The following is a 22,399-nucleotide window of genomic DNA, read 5'->3' as shown; positions in this document are numbered from 1 at the left end:
GCAATGTCAGCAGAACAAGATCACAGATTTCTTAAGTCGAATAATCATTATCAGAGGCGCTGCTAGGGGTGGTTCAGGGGCTCCGATCCACAACGGGTACCTCCTCCGAAGGGTGACGAAACTTGCTAGTTTCTATGGTATCAGTTGTAAAAAATTGCTTTTATTGGTTTTCGTTCCTCACACTTCTGTGAGCGGGTGGAAAATTAGAGAGCTTATGGACTGTTCCTTACCCTGTTGCACCCATATGCGCATTCTCCCAGTGAAATAGCATGTAAGCAAACATTATTCTCACACAGTACTTGAGACAGTTACGTCAATGATCTTAGTATGATGTACTGTGGGGCACTGTTAATATAGTTTGTCAGTAAGTAAACAAATTTTACGATTTGACTGGGCTTTGAAAGTTATTGTGCTCTTATTTTTTTGTGGTAAGTAGTGTTTTGAGATTGTAAAATAATGGAAACGTATACCTTGTGATCGTAAAAAAAATTACGTTATGGTTGGAGTAGTCTCCTGGATAAAAAAAAAAAAAAGTTCCGCAAAATGTTCAAATGGTTCTGAGCACTATGGGGCTTAACTGCTGAGGTTATCAGTCCCCTAGAACTTAGAACTACTTAAACCTATCTAACCTAAGGACATCACACACATCTATGCCCGAGGCAGGATTCGAACCTGCGACCGTAGTGGTCGCGCGGTTCCAGACTGTAGCGCCTAGAACCGCTCGGCACTCCGGCCGGCCCGCAAAATGTGTTGCTGAATATATGTACCAATGTAAGCGGGATTATAGTTTCCTTCACGACCAGATTTCTACAAGAAATCGATACACGTTGCCAAGCCATGGATTGTATATAAGATCGCTTTGCCTTTTTCCGAGCTAAGCAATCTGATTAAAACCTCGGTAACAGAACTTATCGCGATTGTAGAAAGTTTAGTTAATAATATCTTACAAGATTTCTGCAGATGGTATCCTTCCAGATTTTTCGACGCCTAAGAAGGTTCCCGAAAGTTATCGAAGTCCCAAAATTAGAGTCTCTTGGATGGATGTCATTAAGAGTGTTACAGTGGTTCAATACGAATGTTCAGAATCTGTTGCCAATATCACTTTGGCGTTAATATTTTTCTTACCATTGTGTGTTTTTGTAGCGTCACGCGAAATTAAGAATTGTTTTTGGTTCTCCTAAAACAAGACCAGGAAGACTTTATGTACTGACAGAGAGGGGCCGTCTAGGACTGTCGAGGGTGGTTGTAAGAAAAAACATGAAATCTGCGGTAGGAATCACTCGTGAGTTCCAAAGTGTTAGCAGCAGTCCACCTACCACAATGACTGTGCGTAGGCTGAGGAGAATGGGGTAAAGAGGTTGAGCAGCTCCTCGTAAGCCACCCATTTCTCTTGTCAGTGTTGAGCGATGCATGAGGTGTTGTAAACAGCGGCGCCACTGGACAATGGATGACTGGAATCGAGTGATTTGGAGTGATGAACCATGCCATATGGTGGGGCAATACGAAGGAACTGTTTAGGTTCGGCGAATGTCTGGAGAACATTATGTGCCGTCATACATAGTATTAACTGTGAAGTACGGAGAAGGTGATGTTACGGTAAGGGGAAGCTTCTTGTGGTTAGGGAACGATCCTCTCAGAAAACGTTAAATACGGGAGAGTATGGACACATTTTAGAGCATTCTGTACTTCGTACGGTAGAGGAACAGCCCGGAGACGATGATTGTTTGTAACAACACGACAGTACACATTGTCATAAAGCGGCATTTTTGAGGCAATAGATTGTGGAAAACACGCCTGAAATGGACTTGCCTGCTTGGGGTCCTGAACTGAACTTTAGGATGAGTTAGAGCATCGACTTCGCTCCAGACCCCAGCATCCTACATCATTACCTTCTCTGGTTTAGACTCTTAAAGAAAACTAGGTCGTCGTTCCTCTATAGAGATTCAGATACCTCGTTAAAAGTAACCCCTAGTAGAGTTCAAACTGTCATAAAGGTGAACTGTGGGCACTCCTCATGTTAATGTCCTCTAATAGGTGACGGCATATTTTTGATCATATAGTGTATGATCAGTAAAGTAATTTAATTTGGACATATTTCGTCATCATATTATTGTTACCAATAGTAATTAATCTTCAGGTTATGAAATGGCAACAAATGCTGAGAAAGTCAGCTATCTGAACAGCACATTTGTTGAGTCTGTGGGCCCCAGCCTACACCTCTCGACGGCAGAGCAGCAGCAAGAAGCAGCACGCAAGTTGCAGGAATTCTACTTTGGCGACGAGACCATCTCTGTAGACAATCCGGAGCCTATTGTGAACGTAAGTCTAACTAAAATCTTTATTTACAGAGAATGCAAAACGCAATAATTACTGTATCTTAGTGTGCCTTTGTAACAGTGTATACCAGTATGTGATAAGAGAGTTGGTAGAGCACTTAAATTGCAATGGTGTCTTCAACGTCGAGATCACATGCATCACACATGTTTATAAAAGTCAAGGAAAAGTTATAAAAATAGCTGCTGAAGTAATTACACGTCGAATGCGATGAAACTCAACAAAATATACGAGGGTTGGAACTTTAATAGTGGCAATATTTATTTACAGCTCGTACAAAATAGATACGTGTTTCAAAGTTTTACTGACCTTCAAAGTAGTCAATAGCATTGTGTATAACCCGTTTCCAGCGATGTGGAGGTCGAAGGATACTCTTCGCAGTCCCAGTTGTGTTGACAGTTCGAGCGGCGCGGTCTATGCCCAAGAAATTTGTAGCAGTTCTGAAGAAATGCCGTGAAGTGTTTCCTTCAGTTTAGAAATCAAGTTGAACTCACGAGGGCTCAAGTCAGGGAGTGCAGTAGGTGGTATAGCACTTAGCAGCCCCATCAGTCAAACAAATCAGTAACAGGTTGCATTGTACGTGTTTGAGCATTGTCCTGCAAAATGATGGTCAGGTCTTGCAGAAAGAGTCATCCCTTCTGTCTCTGAGCTGGTCGTAGGTTGTGTTCCAAAAATGAACGGCATAGAGACAGAAGAAATGACACTTTCTTCAGGACCTGACCATCATTTTGCAGGACAATGCTCAAGTACGTACAGTGCAACCTGTTACGGATTTTGTACGAGCTGTAAATAAATAGTTGCCACTATTAAAGTTCCAACCTTCGTAGCCCACGGAGCACCAAACTTATCTCATGAAATATATTCGAACTTGTGTTAAGTTCGAATATTCGAACTTAACACAATAGTGATCTCTAGTTAGTAACGTGAACTGCAAGGAGAAAATTAACGTACCATTACGTAATTTCGACTTAACCTTTAATTATGACAGCAAATTTGCGACTGTGATTAAGACTAACTTATTACGTCAGTTTTTAAGACGTGAAAACTTACTGATGTGCCTCAAGCAAGCGTCCTACGTAAAGAGTATTTCGTCCAGTCGTTTACTTTGAGTCAGTTCTGTTTGCTTTGTGGTAGTTGCTCTGTTATTAGATGTGTTAGCTCTCGCTCTTGCATGTTACGCACCAGTAGGCCAACAGTTACGTATTTATCGTTTTCTATGTTTTCTTCGTTTTTAATTATTAAATTTCGCACGAATTTTTCTGTTTAAGACGTGTAATCTAGCGTTTTTGTAGCTGTGAAGTGCACATTCATGCAGTTTATAGCACAGTTCTCTTTTCTTTTGAACGGCCAGCTACACAGCTCAGTAGGACTCAGCCTCCATTTGTGACACGTCATGAGGGTAGGAAGCTGCGTATTAAAATTTTTCTGTGTGCTTCTATAGTTTAGTTTCTATGTTAGTCGCTCTAGGATGGTAGGATTTGTGCAGATTCAGTAGGAGGTGGCCACAGTTCGCGAACAGTGAATGAATTTTTTGAGACGATTAGTCGTCTTAAGGCTCCTGCCTCAGAGTGTAGCGGTGGTGGAGAACTGGCGCGTTGCATCGGACAACTCATATGTCTCTTGTTTCGCTCATGGGCTATCTTTTTTCTTTTTGTTTTTTAATTTTTTTTCCCTAGACCTCTGCTACTTCAGGCGTTGGTCCCTTTCACCCCTACTGTCCCCAGGAACCTACCTAACCTAGAAACAAAAACAAACCTAGTGTCACCGCCACTTTCACGCTAAAAGCTAACTAGGACGTTTGTTTGCCACCACTTCTGGCTCCACCCACGAACAAAAATTAAATACGCCACTGATCATTTTGTTAAAAAAAGGAAAGGATAAAGGAAGAGGTACAACACTTTTCTTAAATTTTGTTTCCTTTTCGTTATGTTTTTATTTATTTGTTTTATTTTTTTAATTTTCTCCCGTGGGTGTCCATAGTAGCCATACGGTAGGATGTCCAGGTCGTCTTCTCGTTCAGCGAGGTTGAAACACCCCGTAATTACCTTTGATGTCACTCATCAGTCCAGCATGTGCTATATCGTCAATCTCTTCTCACACCCGGTACACCCACTGGAGGCCACATAAACGACGACCCAAGTAATTCGCAAAGAGCGAACCATACGACGAATTGCGCTGCAAAACCGTGTAGTTGCTAGTGAAATGGTGCCAAAAATCTAACAAGCCTGTAACGCCCTCACTAAAAAAAAGTTTGACAATGCCGCACCCTCAATCCACACCGTGGCTCTATGACGAATAGCAGCGTAGTAAGTGACGTCGGGATGGCTCAGTTCGATGGGATCAACAATGCCAACATGCGTCGTGTCAAGAGCCAGCAGTCGGCAGCCGTGTCACAAACGAAACGGTGTCGACAGCGGCGCATTTGGAACAGAGAGTGTCCTCGGCAAGACGTATAATGTATGAACATTGCCGGTCGAAAAATTTTTCAGTCTTTATTACATACCACAGAGCCCTCGCCGCGGTGGGAAGGAAAGGCGAGTGTATGTTACACTACACCCACTTCCAGCCGACCGCCGGATGTCGGCCTTCAGTTGCGTTAGCTAGCAGCGTCCGTTGAAAGTAGTGGTAGGAATCCTTGGTTCTAGGAGCCCGCGTGACCGGTAGAACATCCAAGAGATATTCATGTCGAGCAGATGGCTGCGAATGAGACAGAGTGTTGACGCGATATGTCCAACAGGAATCGGCGGCTGGAGGTACTGAAGCGCCATCCCCTTGATCATCGTACCAGTGAGGGTGTCCTTGTCCATACTACGTAGGCGATGCGTCGTCCGCAGTAAGAGAGCGCGCGCTATATTGTGCACGTTTATCATTCCAATGCTGCCTGGATGTGTAGGCAACGTTAGTGCCTCGTAGCGGGTCTTCAACACCCTACCATAGCTAACGAAATGACCTAATGCCTCCTGGAACTTGGCAGCTACCGTAGAGGCCATCGGGAGAACGTATGTGTAACGATTAAGTCTCGGAGTGATGTAGACGTTGACAAAATGTACCCGCATGATCAAGTCAAGTGTTCGAAAGGCTCGGACACGAACTTGTGTACAGATCACATTAAGTAGTCTGCGATACATAGCTGTTACTGTACGCTGCACGTTCCCATGAAAGGTCACTCCCAAACATTTCATCGCCGGGCAACGGGCACTGGCGTACTCGTATTCAGTCCTCTGTCCACATCCATGTAGTGCGACTTCCTTAGGTTGATAGGGCTCCCGGACACCTCGTTGTATCACTGAAGCCGCGCGATCGCGGTACATATACAGGGGACAGGCAAAATAATATGAACAGTGGTAGTAATGGGATGGTTGTGTTTGACAGTCAACAACGCACGCAGATAAGGCACGTGTCGTGCTGAACTGTGCGTGTTCAGTACGGACTAGGCATTAGTGCAGGTTGTTTACGAATAGTGCACAATTCGTATTTGCAGTCAGAGGCCGACGTGCAATGAAGACCTAACAGAGTTCCAAAGAGGGCAGACTGTGGGAGCTCGATTAGCTAGAGGATCAGTAACCAAGTCAGCCAACAAATTAAATGTTTCAAGAGCAACTGTTTCATCAGTCATGACAGCCTACACAAAACATTGAAAGACATCATCGTGTAAATGTAAAAGTGGGCGCAAATCAAAACTAAATGGCAGAGATCGACGTACGCTAACACGAATTGTGCCAAAACATCACAATACTACTGCGGCTAAAGTGACTGCAAAGCTCAATAGCCATCTTCGGCGACCACATATGTATCGACTGTCTGCCGAGAACTCCATAAAGCGAATATTCATGGACAAGCTGCCACACTGAAACCATTAGTGACGACAACCAACGTAAGGAAGCGTAAAACATGGTGTCGGGAACATATATCCCGGATGGCTGATCAGTGGAAACACGTCATATGGTCCGACGAGTCAACGTTTTCGTTATTTCCAATGTCGGGCCAGGTTTACGTCTGGTGAACGCCAAAAGGAGCCTGCAAACCTGATTGCTTGATGCCAATAGTTAAGCATGGAGGTGGAAGTGTGATAGTGTAGGCAGCCATATCATGGTATTCTGCTGGTCCCATCATTACTCTCAAGGCCTTGTTACAGCCAACGATTATGTGAACATATTAGGTGATCAGGTGCACTCCATGATTCAAATGTTGTTTCCCAAAATTTCAGAATAATAATGCACCCATTCACACAGCCAGGACAGTACAATCATGGTATGAGGAGCATGCAACTGAACTGCAGCGTCTTCCCTGGTCACCACAGTCCCAGAACTTGAACGTTATCGAACCCTTGTGGGCGGTATTGGAGAGCAGACTTCGGAGCAGATTTCCGCCTCCCTCGTCACTACGGGAGTGAGAAGAGACTATACGATCATTATATGCCAGTATTCCAAGAAGAACTGCAGCTGTATTACGGGCAAATGGGGTCCAACCCCATATTAATAAACCGTTCCCAAGTAAGTACAAGCGTTCACATTATTTTGTCTATCCTCTGTACCTTCCGCCGACCTCGCCAAGAAAACAACATCGTCCGAGAAGAAACAACATTTAAAATGCACATTGCGGTGGTGAATGCCCTCCAAACGCTTTCATAGACCATGAAGTGCGGGCTCGAGGGCGGCGGCGAAGAGAAAGTCTGACAGAGGGCATCCTCGTTGCACTGAGCGCTCGGTAGTGATTGGTGGCGAGCGATAGCCATTGACCAGGAATATGGAAAGGCCTGCCGATACTGGGGAGAAGACCGTCGTTTCTAAGATAGCCTACAAGAAATGGTGCTCAACTCGCTCAAATGCTTGGTCTAAGTCAACTGCCAAGAGGACGCCTTCTAAGCGGCATGCCGACATTAGCGCCACCACATCTCTATAAGAGCTTAACGCCGTGCGTTTATTACTGCCACCTCCCAGGCACGTTTGGTCGGCATGAATGGCATCACCGACAGTAGCAAGGAGGCGTGCACGAAGTATGCGGGCGAACATTTGCGAAATATGTGCGTAGATTTAGGTGTGCAAACAGAGAAAAGTTCTGAGAGATTACACTTTGTGGCTGTTGGTCGGTTGATGTATAAGCTTGGCCGACATATCACTAACTTGATTTATAAGTACCATTTACCTGTGGATAGTAGCAAAAAATAACAAAAACGTTGATTGAAAATCACAAAACGTGTGCTAAAAAGTTGTTTCCAATCTGAAGAATAAGAGAAAACCATGAGAAAACGTAACATAGTAACATGTTCGTGAATACTACATAATACATATATTATATATAGAAAAAGAAACCTTCATTATAGACCTCTGAAGATGCTTCATAAATAAAAGAAGCGAAAAGCGAATAGAAAAAACAAACTGCGATCAATTAGTTGCAGAGACGTAAGATACCTCCACAAAAATAGAAAACTGTAGAGTTGTTCAAAGGCTGCAATTTGTTTACTTTTGTTACTCTTTCCCAGTTTTGTATTGTTGTCTACTTTCAATTCAGAAAGTCCCTTTGAATTTGCCTCTATCCTGTGCAGTTGTCGTTGGGCAATACTCTCCAGCACTTTAAAAAATGATAGTACGTCAGTTTCCTTAACATGATTTACGCTATTTTGGCAATTTTATAAAAATGGTTGTAAATAACAATGTATTTATTATATTAACTGCTTTGTGAGTTATAGATTTCAATAACAAATATTGTTTTATGTCAACAGTTTAGTAACGATTTCGGTTTCTTCGAACCAACTGATGCTCTTGTCAGAAAGGTCGCTGAACTCTCTGACGTCCCCGTATTCTATTATGAGTTTGATTTTTACGGGGAACACATCAACTCCACACAATGGGGTAAGTACAATAAGGCTTTAAGTGTAGCCTATTCCAAAAAATATGCTGCCATTTTTAGTTTTATTTAAGTTTTAAGAAAGCAGTGATGGATTCAGAAACTAAGACACTTGGAAAGGTGTTATTGTAATTGGCCATTGACACTGCGTACATACTGTCAGTTTATCCTGGCGTATAGTATGAATATTCTGCAAAGTTATTTTCGCATTCGGCAGTAGCAAGGTTCAGTTCCTTGATGAGACATCCAGAATTATGTTTTCGGTCATTTCCCTAAATCTCTTAAGGGAAATTCCTAAATGCTTCTTTTCAGAAGGACTTGATCGATTACCGTCACCATTACAATTCAGTTGAAGGAAATGTTCTGTTTGTAATGACCTTGTGAATGGGTCGTGAAATTTTGATCTTACTACAGTTGACTCGACCGATGTATCACAGATCACGTACGTCAACCATACAGTCGTGGTATTTTTGAAAATAAAAATTATCGTGTCTTGTAAACTTATCTGTTGAGAGAGGGAAGTGGTATACAACGGCTCATGAATCATTTGCCACTTAGGTATCATTTTTTGTTGCTAGGAAAGATGTTGCAAGCAGCGTTACTTGAGTGTTTTCTTTCGACGAAAACGCCTGGACCCACACCAGACTCTCTCACTAAATTTTCACTGAATACTACACTGGAAACGGCAATGCAACTAATAACCAAAGATCATATTTCTTGTACTCAGAACCACAGTGGCGTAAAATATCGATTATTGAAGACTTCTGTTTGAAAAGTATCCAGTGTACAGATATGAAATACGACACACTGAATAAAAAGAGAGCTTACATCACTTTCATTGAATCAATTAGCTAGAAACTTTACAACTTGAATGCGACTTCCTTCACAAAGACCATTTCTGCTAATTTCAAGTGTTTATCGAGAAGATACAGCAGCGGCCATGGAAGTAACAGGTCACTACAGCGCTGACGGAAGTGTATAGAGATGCTCAGAAGAAAGGTTTCGTTTTCCTTGTGGAATCAAGTTGGATACATTTAGAGGACTATTACTTGGAGAAGATATTCCTTGAGTTGCACTGCCTCCGCAGTGTTTCTTGCGGAGGGGCAAGAGAATAGAATTAACAGTTTTGGGTGCTTACTGGATCTTGTAGATATATACTTTTTACGTCGCCCCGTATGCGAATGGGATAAGGCATTAAGTTGGTAATCTGGCTCAAAATAACACACATGTACTTGACGAGTATGTACAATCGTACTCAAAAGTATCCGAACGACCTGAATTGCATTTCGCCTGATTCGCATACAACCCTCATAACGCAGCTGTCTAGCAGGTCCTCTAATCGCTCCTTCGTACAGTCGTTTGATTATTGAAAATGGTACCAACAAATCACCACTAGAAAACACTGCTCTGTATCGCAATAACTCAAGATGTGAAGTAATACCTCTATACTACAAATATCAGGGAACACCTCATCGCAGAAAAGACTATCCTTCAGACTTGTAATCTCACATTTATTACAATAAATGACATACCTGAAATGTTACCACTCTCTTTATTACGTCAGATTTTTTAACACAACATGACATTCAAAATTTAAGTTATTCACGAGCTGCTAGTTGAGAATACGTATGAACTTCAAAGGACACGACGAACCGTCTCGTTCTGCATATGATTCAAACCCAGGTTTGCAGACTAAGCAAAGATTTCGTGACTGACGGAAGCTACCAGTCATTCCTGACTAGGCGTACAGAGAGTGATATGCCTCGATTTTAGACAGTATCAGTTAGGAAATATCAACTTTAAATTACATAACGTAAACATTTTTAACGGACGCGAATTCCTTCCCATCATCTGTTGTCCCTGTTAACGAACTACGAGAGATGTTAAATATTGCTTCTTCACAAGTAACTTACCTGAAATGCCGCGAGGTAAATCTTTGTGTTGGACAGGGATTCGAACCCAGAACCCAATCGGATTGTTATCGAAGCACAGATAACTGGGACATATCGGATTTTCTCGGCAGTTGCATGATGTTTTAACTGAAATGACGAGACGAAACATTCATTTTTTTCCTTCCCAGGACTCCAACCCGGCACCTATCGCTCTTATATTCTAGAGAAAACGAACGTTAAATATGGGTTTGTTACACCAGCAGCGACATGTGAGCATGTTTGAACTAGAAACAATATGACGAAGAACTCAGTGCTGACTGGTAATCGAACCACACACGTACCGTTGTTGACTACACACAAAGAGACGTCAGCTACCGAATTTTTCTCCACCAGCAGATCGGAATAACATCCTTGAACTTACAGTGATCTCGCAAATAGTTCTGTGTCTCACTGGGAGTAAAAAACGTCAGATATCGTTAGTGCTGACAACGAATGAAAATATATTAAAAAACAAAATTATTATCCACCAGCAGATAGGTGTTCTCATGCTAGAGCTTGATAATACATAATGAAAACTTTAGTGCCAGGCCAGGATTCGAACCCATTCACGTGCAATATGTGGAGATGTTGAAGAATCTGCAGTTTTGAACAAACAACAAATTGTAGTCGAGCTGTATTGTCACGAAGAGATCAAATTCAGCGTTAAGGTCGGTCTGAGTTGCATTCCCAGGTCAGAACCAATTTTATCTACATACAGAAGCTCGAATAAAAGGTGGAAATAGTATCCTGTGACACTACATAGCGTTTGTTTCGTCACTAGAACTAAATACCTAGTATAAGAAAGGTTACTGGTGATAGAGTTTCTACATGTCGCCACTCCTGACTTTATTGTGGTGCAATCTAATGTCTACTTGGTAGAGAAGGAATATCATCTTTAATGTGAATTTCAGACCACAATGCCAATATACCTTCTTCACTTGGCGTAGCCAGAAGAGAATAGAATCTCTCTCCCTATCAAAAATCATTGGCAGAAGTTGGAATCGAACCCAGACCATGAGTATATGAATGTATCAGCAATCCAACAGACCACCAAATCCTCTTCTCTGTGGCTCCTTTTTCTGCTGTAACGCCGTTGTGCCACACTGGATGAGAATTCGGACACACAGGCTCCTTGTAGTGGTTTGCAGCATGTTCAGTACATTCATTTACTTGGTTGACCGAATCGCCATGAACTAGCTGCCTTGGCTACCCAGTACATACATTCGACTCTATTTTGTAATCACCGAAATAAAATCACGTAACTGCCACCTACCCAGAACTGCCAACAGTGTGCTATGGAGAAATTTAAGAATGAAGTGTTCCTTTCCAGTTGAGCTACTCTGTTGCGCTATCTGTTTGCTGAAAACATCGTGCAGTGCAAAAGAAAAGCTGTAACTGTCTGTCTCTCAGAAGTCTACATCCGGCCTTATGCATTATCTCCCAACACTGTGGAATGCGGAAGTTCTGGAGGAATTGTCATTGACTTCTGGAGCTGCTGTAGCTATGTGGGGAAAAAGGCCAACTACTGCGACATTTTGTTCTTTTCAGGTTTAATAGACGGTCAGGCAGCAGATGCATCTCGAAACTTTTGTATTATGCATTATGAGAGCGCATCATGCCAAAATAGGTCAGAAAGTATTTTCTACATTAGCTGTCGTGTGGCAGTGGCATTTTATTCTTCTTCAAACCTTGTTTGACAGCTTTAACTCAGAACCAGTTTTCTACATGCATGTGCATTGTCCGACTGTTATAGATAATATCAGAGAATTCGCATATATCGTTGATGATTAATTTCTCTATCGTGTCTGCTATTGTTTAAACAACACTAAACGAAACCCTACGGGAATTGTGCACTGTATTATAAGAAATGAAATAAAACTACCCATGATAAGCTTATGACAACAGTCTGTTTTAATAAAACTGAGTGTCTGTACACAAGCGTGCCTCTATCAGACCGAATTCGTAAAATACTACTCACTTAGATTTTGATTGGGTCTGTGTTTAATTGATATGCTATGTCATATTCAAGAGGTATGCAAATGTACCATTTCATAAATAAAGTTATGTATTCCTAGAAACCCAAAATGTGCTTGTCAGCAACGGAAAGAGGCATTACCTGTTGTGCAGCACTGTAAGTTTATCACCATTGCACTAGGAGCCGAAAGTATTTTCTTGCGTTTTCCTTATCTATGTTTGATCTGACTGGTTGTAGCTCTTTCACAGAAGGGATAGAAACGTTGCACTCAGCGAGACTGGAATCACGAACCAGAACCGCCGCTTTTCTTACAGGACAGCACATTACCACATAGCTAGCACAGAGGCATGTGCTGCGGATTCCTATTACGAGGCCAATAGTGGCTAGAACTGGTAAATCGCGATTTAAAGGACAAGATTAGTTGCGATTTCCACGTGCAACGACTTTCCTGGGCTGAAAACCGTAAATTTACAATCTTTTGTTTCACCTCCAGCGATAATAACTGAGATTATTCAATGGAAGTGACAGGAAAAAACAAGTAAACTTTGTGGCTTAATTCCGTGCACACCAGGAAGTAACTCGTCGATCACAGAGTTGCCAAACATACGTTGCCTTATTGCCAAATCTCAGTTACAGTACCAGCAGGAAGAAGACGGACCAGTGTGTTCCTACAGAGGACTGGTAAGTGACCATAGCAGGCATCTCAAAGGTGCGGCTGGCACAGCCTGGAATACGTAATGCTTCTGATTCGCATTTCTGTAACTAGGTTTGGGGACTGGAGTGTAGTTACCAATAATACTCAGAACTGACTGTAAACTAAGCATCATAAATCAGTAACTCTCATAGTTGTTTTTATATTTCTTTTGTAAGTGTACTCAAAACTAAGAAATTCATTCATAGACGTTTTCGTGCCCGGCCGATAGTCGAGCACAACAAACAATAAAAATAAAAAACAATATTTGTGTGTGTGTGTTTGTGTGTGTGTGTGTGTGTGTGAGAAGAGAGAGACAGAGAGAGAGAGAGAGAGAGAGAGAGAGAGAGAGAGAGAGAGAGAGAGAGAGAGATAGAGGCAAATATAAAAAAGGTTGAGAGAGAGAGTAAATAATTGTTGTAAAGAAATTGCATCATGATATGTAGGGAAATTTTCATATTGATGATCTACGGAACAAATATAAATCGAATCAGATTTTATCTGATCTAATCATATTGCTGACTAGCCATGAAGAGTCATGAATTGCCGATAATCCTCGCCAATATCAGTAACCAAATCTAAACTTGAAAATAAAAGACCACAGTTTTTGTAATAAACCGGGACTCCTATCAAGACACTTTCGGCCCTGTTAACTAACCACGAAAGATGTATGATATACCTCCATTCAGAAGTAACAAGGTGTGCATGCATTTAAAGATGAAGTGCATGATGTGGAGTAATCGGATTGTTAACTAAGTAAAATCAGAAGTATGTATCGGTTTTTCTTACCAGCTGCTAGCTGTTTGAATCTAAAATAAGGGACAAATTTTTGTACCTGAGCGACAATCGAACCGCACACCTACCGTCCTTCTTTATCATCCACGAATATAGCTTAAGTATCAATTGGTTACTCACCAACAGTAAGATGTGTGCGTGTCTGACCAGAAATAACGACACCTATTGCGAATGTTGGCAACACATGAACAGACATTAAAAAGGCATGTTAATTTTCACTAGCGGGCCGATGTGCATCTGATAGGGCTTGAAATGAAATTACGAATATTTTTGTGCTGGATCAGTATTCAGACCCACATAGTTACCTTTTGAGGAGACCTACAGAAGATTGCAGTCTTGAGAAAAGGAACGAAATGATTGAACTATACTGTTCCGAGAGATTCAGATCCTCGAGAGAGGAGATACGAATTCTAATCACAGTCCAGCAACAAATTTTTCAACGGCTGTAGGTCAATCAAGTACAAGTAAAATAAGAGCCCTGTTCCTTCAAATGGCTATCGGTTCATCAAATAAAATAAAATTTTCTAATTTAAGTAAGTTACTGGCGACAGTATTTCCGTTTACCATGATTTCTGCCTATGTCATTTCCCAACGAAAACCGGCTCTGCCCAGTTGGTAATGAAGGAACGTGATGTTTAATGCGGATTCTTAAGTATAACGTCTTTCTCTTGAGGTTACCAGAGGTAAAGTAAATCTGTTTGTGCCTCTTAAAAGTAAATGCGTGATCCCACGCATTGCACCTGTGATAGTTCGTTCCACCAGACCATTGTGGCCACGTTTCCCAGCCCCCGGAGTGTGCTGTAACGGATCATGTGCTTAGCTTACAAAATTAGTCACCGTGGAAAAAATGCTAGTCTATTATATGGTTAAGTAGAAGCAAGATTCTGACGTGGAGATTATGCTATTCTCATGTCAGCAGGGTGTAAAGACTCTTCTAGGCATCATAGCCTCGATGTAAAGCCATTTTGAAATTTTCACTAATTCAGCAAATTTCTTAGTTCGAGAAATCCGCTGTGAAGTGTGAAGTTACCGGATAATTCGATTATTACCGTCATTATTGCTATCATTTTCTTCATACCGCTGCTGGAACACATGTGCTTGATGATCATTTAATGGCTTTTGGTCATTATAGAAGTAGTTGCACAAGAACAGGTTTTTTCCCTGTCTACGGAATTCTTTTCACGTTAATATCAAACATCAGCAATTAGTCGTAGATTACATTAAAACTAAAGTAATTGATGAAGACGTCACTTGATAACAAAAATGTGCTGTCTTTCTTCATTTACTTGCGCCTAGAAATGGCTGTCGAATACTGCCAAACCAAATGCCAAGGGATCTTACTGCCTTCCGATATACATCGCTGTAATTTCTTCCATATGATTTGGTCGATGTGACCTGTTTCAAGTTGTGTATGACAGAGAATGTTTTAGAAAATCAACTGTTTTCCTTTGCAATAAAAAGAAAGATTTTCATTCTAAGCTATCCAAGTTCAAAATTTTCGCAATATTAGTTCAAATTTAATATTCGCTTCTGTAATGTGGGAAAATATTTCACAGTTGCAAAACCCGCATCCGACCCATTGACCTTACACTTAGTCGCTGACCATAAATTCTAGCTCAGAATGACACCATTTTAAGTAACCTAATGTAGCAATGACTGTTTGCCAGTGCTCTTTCTCACCGGAAAATACGCATTTAACCAATTGGGCTCCATAAGTGCACTGTAACAGTAATTTCTGTGTATGCAATGCATTCGGATTGTAGAATTTAATGGTGCTCTCTCTTCCACTTCTGTATATAATATACCTGATCTAAACAGGCCCTTTATCATTACAGGCCCTGGGCATTGCAACATCATACTGACACCAGTAATGTGCTTTTACTGACAACCTCACTGTTCGTTTTACCTGGTTTTGTAATCATTTAAATAAAACAATATGACCTTCCAGTGGGAGACATTTTGCCCCCCTTTTCCTTCTGTGAAATTTGTCAGTAAGCTTTTTGCCTTCCAAAAATATGGCAGAGTACGGCTGATAAACGATTTACAAACCACGATTTAGTGCCTTTAAGACGATTTCTGTAAACATTGTCGTAGCTGAAGGAATTTAGTTTCTTCTTAAATCGTCTTTTGCAGCAGCGTTCGCAGATATCTCAAATACACTCCTGGAAATGGAAAAAAGAACACATTGACACCGGTGTGTCAGACCCACCATACTTGCTCCGGACACTGCGAGAGGGCTGTACAAGCAATGATCACACGCACGGCACAGCGGACACACCAGGAACCGCGGTGTTGGCCGTCGAATGGCGCTAGCTGCGCAGCATTTGTGCACCGCCGCCGTCAGTGTCAGCCAGTTTGCCGTGGCATACGGAGCTCCATCGCAGTCTTTAACACTGGTAGCATGCCGCGACAGCGTGGACGTGAACCGTATGTGCAGTTGACGGACTTTGAGCGAGGGCGTATAGTGGACATGCGGGAGGCCGGGTGGACGTACCGCCGAATTGCTCAACACGTGGGGCGTGAGGTCTCCACAGTACATCGATGTTGTCGCCAGTGGTCGGCGGAAGGTGCACGTGCCCGTCGACCTGGGACCGGACCGCAGCGACGCACGGATGCACGCCAAGACCGTAGGATCCTACGCAGTGCCGTAGAGGACCGCACCGCCACTTCCCAGCAAATTAGGGACACTGTTGCTCCTGGGGTATCGGCGAGGACCATTCGCAACCGTCTCCATGAAGCTGGGCTACGGTCCCGCACACCGTTAGGCTGTCTTCCGCTCACGCCCCAACATCGTGCAGCCCGCCCCCAGTGGTGTCGCGACAGGCGTGAATGGAGGGACGAATGGAGACGTGTCGTCTTCAGCGATGAGAGTCGCTTCTGCCTTGGTGCCAATGATGGTCGTATGCGTGTTTGGCGCCGTGCAGGTGAGCGCCACAATCAGGACTGCATACGACTGAGGCACACAGGGCCAACACCCGGCAACATGGTGTGGGGAGCGATCTCCTACACTGGCCGTACACCACTGGTGATCGTCGAGGGGACACTGAATAGTGCACGGTACATCCAAACCGTCATCGAACCCATCGTTCTATCATTCCTAGACCGGCAAGGGAACTTGCTGTTCCAACAGGACAATGCACGTCCGCATGTATCCCGTGCCACCCAACGTGCTCTAGAAGGTGTAAGTCAACTACCCTGGCCAGCAAGATCTCCGGATCTGTCCCCCATTGAGCATGTTTGGCACTGGATGAAGCGTCGCCTCACGCGGTCTGCACGTCCAGCACGAACGCTGGTCCAACTGAGGCGCCAGGTGGAAATGGCATGGCAAGCCGTTCCACAGGACTACATCCAGCATCTCTACGATCGTCTCCATGGGAGAATAGCAGCCTGCATTGCTGCGAAAGGTGGATATACACTGTACTAGTGCCGACATTGTGCATGCTCTGTTGCCTGTGTCTATGTGCCTGTGGTTCTGTCAGTGTGATCATGTGATGTATCTGACCCCAGGAATGTGTCAATAAAGTTTCCCCTTCCTGGGACAATGAATTCACGGTGTTCTTATTTCAGTTTCCAGGAGTGTAGGAAACGCTCTTTATCCAGGTACGAAGGTTGTAAAACAAACTTCCCACAGTTTGTGTCTGGTTGATCTTTTTGTCTGATAGCACTGCGTAAGAATTTTGTCTAAGAGGCATCACAAGTATTGTTCCTGTAGCTGTGGTAATCATTGGTTGAAAACGAGTTTAACACGAATGGGTACAGTACTGCTAAATATTTAAAATGATTATCAGTCTAAGTTTTTGTTCATCCGCAAACTGAGGTGTATTTATAACATTGAAGCTAGACTGTGTATCCTTGTCTTGCTTCAGTGAGCATTGGCGTTTACACACACGTATACAGTACTATGAGTACTTTGAACGCTATAGTTAACATTGCTCTCATAAACTAATTCTGTTTTTTTTCTTTTAATTCTTCTGGGTCTTCAGCGTGCAATATGTGTTATAGATATAGTCTTAGACAAAAAAATTGACCGCCGAGTCGTTCACGTAAGGAGGACAATAGAGTCGTGCTCCCCTCAGAATTCTATGTCCGGCAATATGCTCGATCTGGCAACATTGTAGACACGGCACTTCCCAGAGAAAGTCTTGACTGCAGTCTGAGTACATCGGTCTTGACTACGACCATAGTCTTCAGGAAAAACACGAGACTACTAACACGTTGACAAAACTTTTGTCGCCCCCTTCCTCTCAGTGCTGAAGCTATGAGTGCAATTCAAGCGAATCTACAATATATTTCGCTTTCTGTCACATTGGTAATAACAGTTTGATTCAACACTATTTTAGCGAGAGATTTCTTGGCCGGCCATCTGCCTCTGAACACCGCATGCATCTGAGTTCTCTGGGACCCGTTTATTGCCCACCGGCGGGGGCTGAGGCACTGTACTGCCTCACCTTCTGCTAACGACGTCTGCTCCACTCCTCACTCTCGACGGTGTAACATGCTTTGATGTTGCTGAGTGGTGACCCATCAAATCTGTCTACGATTTGTGTTTCACACTCGATAGCAACGGAGGCACAAAACCATTTTTATTTGATGAGTATTTTATTACACTAGTATGCAATACATCTATGTGGCACAGAAATAATTTGTTTGTTCCTGATCCAGCGTTCTATAATTAAAGCGTCACATCCTGTTCTTTTTCCTTTCACAGGAGATTCTTCAAATAATTTATTTTTGTCATGGATTCATATGTGTTAGTCAAGGCACAGAGAGTAAATGCAATGTAATGTGTTTGGTTTCTTTCTTTGATTCCCTATGGTAAATTTATGCGAAACATTGTGCCAATACATTTCAGAACCTGCTCTATAGCTACTCAGGCAAATTGCTTGTTCTGAGATCCATACATTAATTAATGGAGAAGTGAACGCTGTTCAAAAGTGATATTTAAAATATTCAATTGAATTTAAGGCAGTAAAACTGCCCACATTTGAAGCTACCCAGAGAAAAATTAAGTTGCTAGAGCTGCTGTTAGCAAATGTTTGGAGAGAGTTCGTAATTGCTACTGTGGAAATTTAACATAGGGGCCCTATAGTAATCAAGAGGTTCATTTTCTTCATACTTATCACCATGGCAGGTGAGTCTTAAGTGAAGAACAATATTGAAATTTGTATCGTTGATGGTCGATTCGAATTTCTTCAGAGATGCTTGTATTGTGAAGCAGCTTGGCAGTCAGAAAGCTGAGATCTATGACCATTAACACAACTTGTTGTGTCGAGCTACCAAGAGGACATGATGTGTAAAGGTTTCTTCTGATTTCCTTACAGAATTGTTTCTGGAAATTCGCAGCTCCATAAAATAAATAAAAAAAAACTCGCACACGCTGATCCCTGCCATGGTTGGAACTGACTACTCATTAAGCCGTTGCAACATGAGATATGGGTGGGGGCACGGGGCTACGGACACACTGCTGCCAGCACGCCAGTCTCATCATGGTATTGGTCGCTCAGCCTCATAATGCATCATGAACGATAATAGAAGTTGTCACTTACGTGAAGAATTGCATTTCTTTAGCCAAAAAATTGAATTTTGTGTCTCAGTGTTTATGGGTTACATAGCACGAGTCATTCATGTGGAAAGGGAATATCAAGTGAATTTAGCGAGTCATTTCAGTATCATACGTGGAAGTGACTGCATTGTCACAGCGTTGCCAAATTTTTGTGATGATGTTGCCAGTTCTCAGTTGTGCTAGGAACAGCTCTGTAGCGGTATGCGAGGAGAATCCTGTGCTCGTGTCATAGGAGGATACGGAAAGGAGATGCGGGGTTTGGTTGATAGGCAGCATTTTCTCCTACCAGTTGTGTCAAACATTCAGGTGTATAAACTTCCATCACGATTACAGTTTCCCACGAAATAAATACGAATAAAACACTTACCCTGTTACTTTGTGTCAAAAGATTATTTCAGTACAATAAAAAGTCTTTGGTAATCAACTTTTCCCACCTGCCACGAAAAGTATGATAATAAAAACTTTGCACCTCGAAATCGATTGCATCTATGTGCAGTCGTGATCATACAAGTAGAATTTCATGAATTGAACGAGAATGTAGAAAAATGTTAGTGGGAATGGAAGCTATAAGAAACACAGTTAACTAATTATTCTGTGTCACGTAATAATCAATTCATTTGAAAATTCAGAAGAGAAGAAACTAAAAATTATGCCCATTAAGACAGAAACTAAAGTGCAGATTCGGGCACTGTGCAGATCTGCGCTTTTTCATCTTCAGATCTAAACAAATAATGTATACCAACCAGCGTATTCATTGCTTTCGTAATGTTTCCCTCTTGTTTAGACTTCTAATGATGAACTGGATCCACACCCATGAGTCTGATTGTTTCTTTGTATTCTTCCATCTACTACCTTTGTGTAATATCGCTCGGTGTTCAAAAAGCATGCTCCCACGAGGTATTAGAACGAGGACTTAAGGAGGCTATCGAAGTATAATCGAAATACATTGAGACGCCAATTTGTCTGTCGTCTTGGTATTCAATCGACAGAAGCAGTTGGGTATTATTGCCTGCATCACCGGCATCCCATTGTTGTCTTCTGTTACTGAGATTTTCATATTACCCTGAACACACGACGCTGACATAAATGTGCATATTCTACATGACGAAACATGCCACATTCCATTCATCCTGATCCATTCGTTACATGCATCGGCAGCAATATATGATAGGAGAGCTGTTATGAGGTGCCGAATGACAATAACAAAGGTAGTAATAACAAATCAGTAATCAAGGTTGATTACTGAATTACAGACAATTGTTAACGATTAACAAAATAACCGAGAAAGGCTGAGTGTTTAATTTGCGCCCTGCATAGGTGTTCCTACCACTTCGTTACTGAATTATGTTCTGGTTGTTTGCAGAGAGAAAAGAAAGAACCCTGTAGCCATATCGTTAGTACAACGAGATATTACCTATCAACTATCCTTGCTTTACATCACGAGACTAACATGGCGTCACCGAGCTCATATTTGAAATACATTCCTGTTTTCTATCTCTGTCTCTGTCTCTCTCTTTTTCTTTTTCTTTTTATTTTTTGAGGAAAGCATCGAGAAGCGCGAGTAATAAGCAAGTAGGCATACAATCTATTTACAATTATTTTCATCGGGTTATATAATGCAAAAATACACCTTTTAAGTGTATTATTGCGTAATTCCAATTATTGATAGTCTATTCGTGAGCTTGCGTGCATTCAGTGGGGTGAAACCTATCACAGAAGCAAACAAAACACAAATATTTCTTGCACCATGCGCAACACACACACACGAAATCTCGCTGTACTGACGTGTTTTCTGATATATTACTCGGAAAACATATCTGATTCATGTTGCTAAATACAGCTCTATCAGATATCAATGTGGATGCATACCAAGTGTATAAAAGTATATCTTTAAATACACAGAAAGGCACATTCGACTGAAACATAGCCATGACCAAGATTCTAACTGGGGTCGAGAGCATCGTCTACCACCTTGACAACTCGAACGGTGACAGTGCTCGGCCGGTTACTTACGTTTACTGGTATCAAATCTACAGCATGAAAACACAAACATGTTAATAACCCGAAGATCATTAACTTTGGAACCCATAGCAGAGTAAAGCAGTCACCAGTCAGAAGATTGGTTTGAACACCACAATGCTTTAATAGGCACAGTCCTGTTGGAGGTTGTATGCCGTTGCTTTCCTCTGACCTTTGAGTTGACTTGCCTAGACAGTTAATACAGGAACCTACAGTTTAACGTGGCTTTCGGACCACAGTGCAACTCAGCATTTTTCACATCAACCAACACTGCCCGAGGGGAAATAGGGGTAAAATGGGATATAAAATTCGTGGGACTGACCAGGGATCGAACTCGAGACCTTCTTACTCGTAGTCTTGCTATTTACCACTTTGCCGCCATGTAACCACCGCTGTAGCTTCTGCTTGGCGTTAAAATTAAGAATCTCTTGTTTGTGCCTGCGTTGGCAGTTGCGCGTCCCTGCACCAAAGTAAAGAGAACTGAATTGAATGTAGTGCCTTCAAGTTGGCATAAGCAGAAAAGGAGAAAACTTAAACAACATAAATGGTCTCTCTTTGATGCCTCAATCTTCATTGCCATTATGGGTCTTATGAGAAAAAACAGACTCTTCATTAAAATAAACATCTTCGTCTTGTTATGCAACTATTTGCGATGTATTTTACATTAAAATTTTACCAACAAAATTAAAATAGGGCAAGTTTTCCTTTTGTTCACAGCATCTTAATCGCTGAAGAGAAGTTAAGCTGAAATGACTCAATATGTGCTTTAAACAAAGTCTTCTTCCTATTAACACAGTAGACTCAGTACCGCGTCCAGTTCCTGTCCACTTCTAAAACTGCATTTAAGCGCCGAGGAACAGAGGCAACAAGCTTTCTGATGAATCTGTCACTCTGTGACATCTCTTCCCACGGAGCGTGAACTGCTTCCGACAACGCTGCCTTGGATGTTGGTGCAGGTCTTTTGCTCCTAATATTTTTTTCCATCTCTGCCAACACGTGCTCTATGAGATTGAGGTCAGCAGCTTTTGGAGAACAGTCTAACAGCTCATTGTCTCCTTTCATCTGAAACCAGTGTCTTACACGATTGGCTGTATGGATTGGGGAACAGTCATTTTGGAATATAATTCTACCTCCATGAAATCGCTGACGAACAGAGGGAAGCATGATTTCTTCCAGTATTTTGCAGTAATAAGCACTACAAAGCGGACGTTCAAGTTCCCACATCATGCCGCAACCATTTGCTG

At 42.1% G+C, this 22,399-nt stretch overlaps 1 protein-coding gene across 1 annotated transcript in view; it reads left to right on the top strand.

Annotated features, from left to right (window-relative positions):
• Positions 1-22,399, top strand: part of LOC126473939 (juvenile hormone esterase-like) — a 128,573-nt gene that overhangs the window by 85,150 nt on the left and 21,024 nt on the right. The window contains exons 7-8 of the mRNA XM_050101298.1: positions 2,138-2,319; positions 8,057-8,186. Coding sequence (XP_049957255.1) covers positions 2,138-2,319; positions 8,057-8,186 — 312 coding nt within the window. The remainder of the gene's footprint in view (positions 1-2,137; positions 2,320-8,056; positions 8,187-22,399) is intronic.

This window comes from Schistocerca serialis, chromosome 4 (assembly GCF_023864345.2).
Source record: "Schistocerca serialis cubense isolate TAMUIC-IGC-003099 chromosome 4, iqSchSeri2.2, whole genome shotgun sequence".
Taxonomy (NCBI): Eukaryota; Metazoa; Arthropoda; class Insecta; order Orthoptera; family Acrididae; genus Schistocerca; species Schistocerca serialis.
This window is presented reverse-complemented; position numbering and strand designations above follow the sequence as displayed.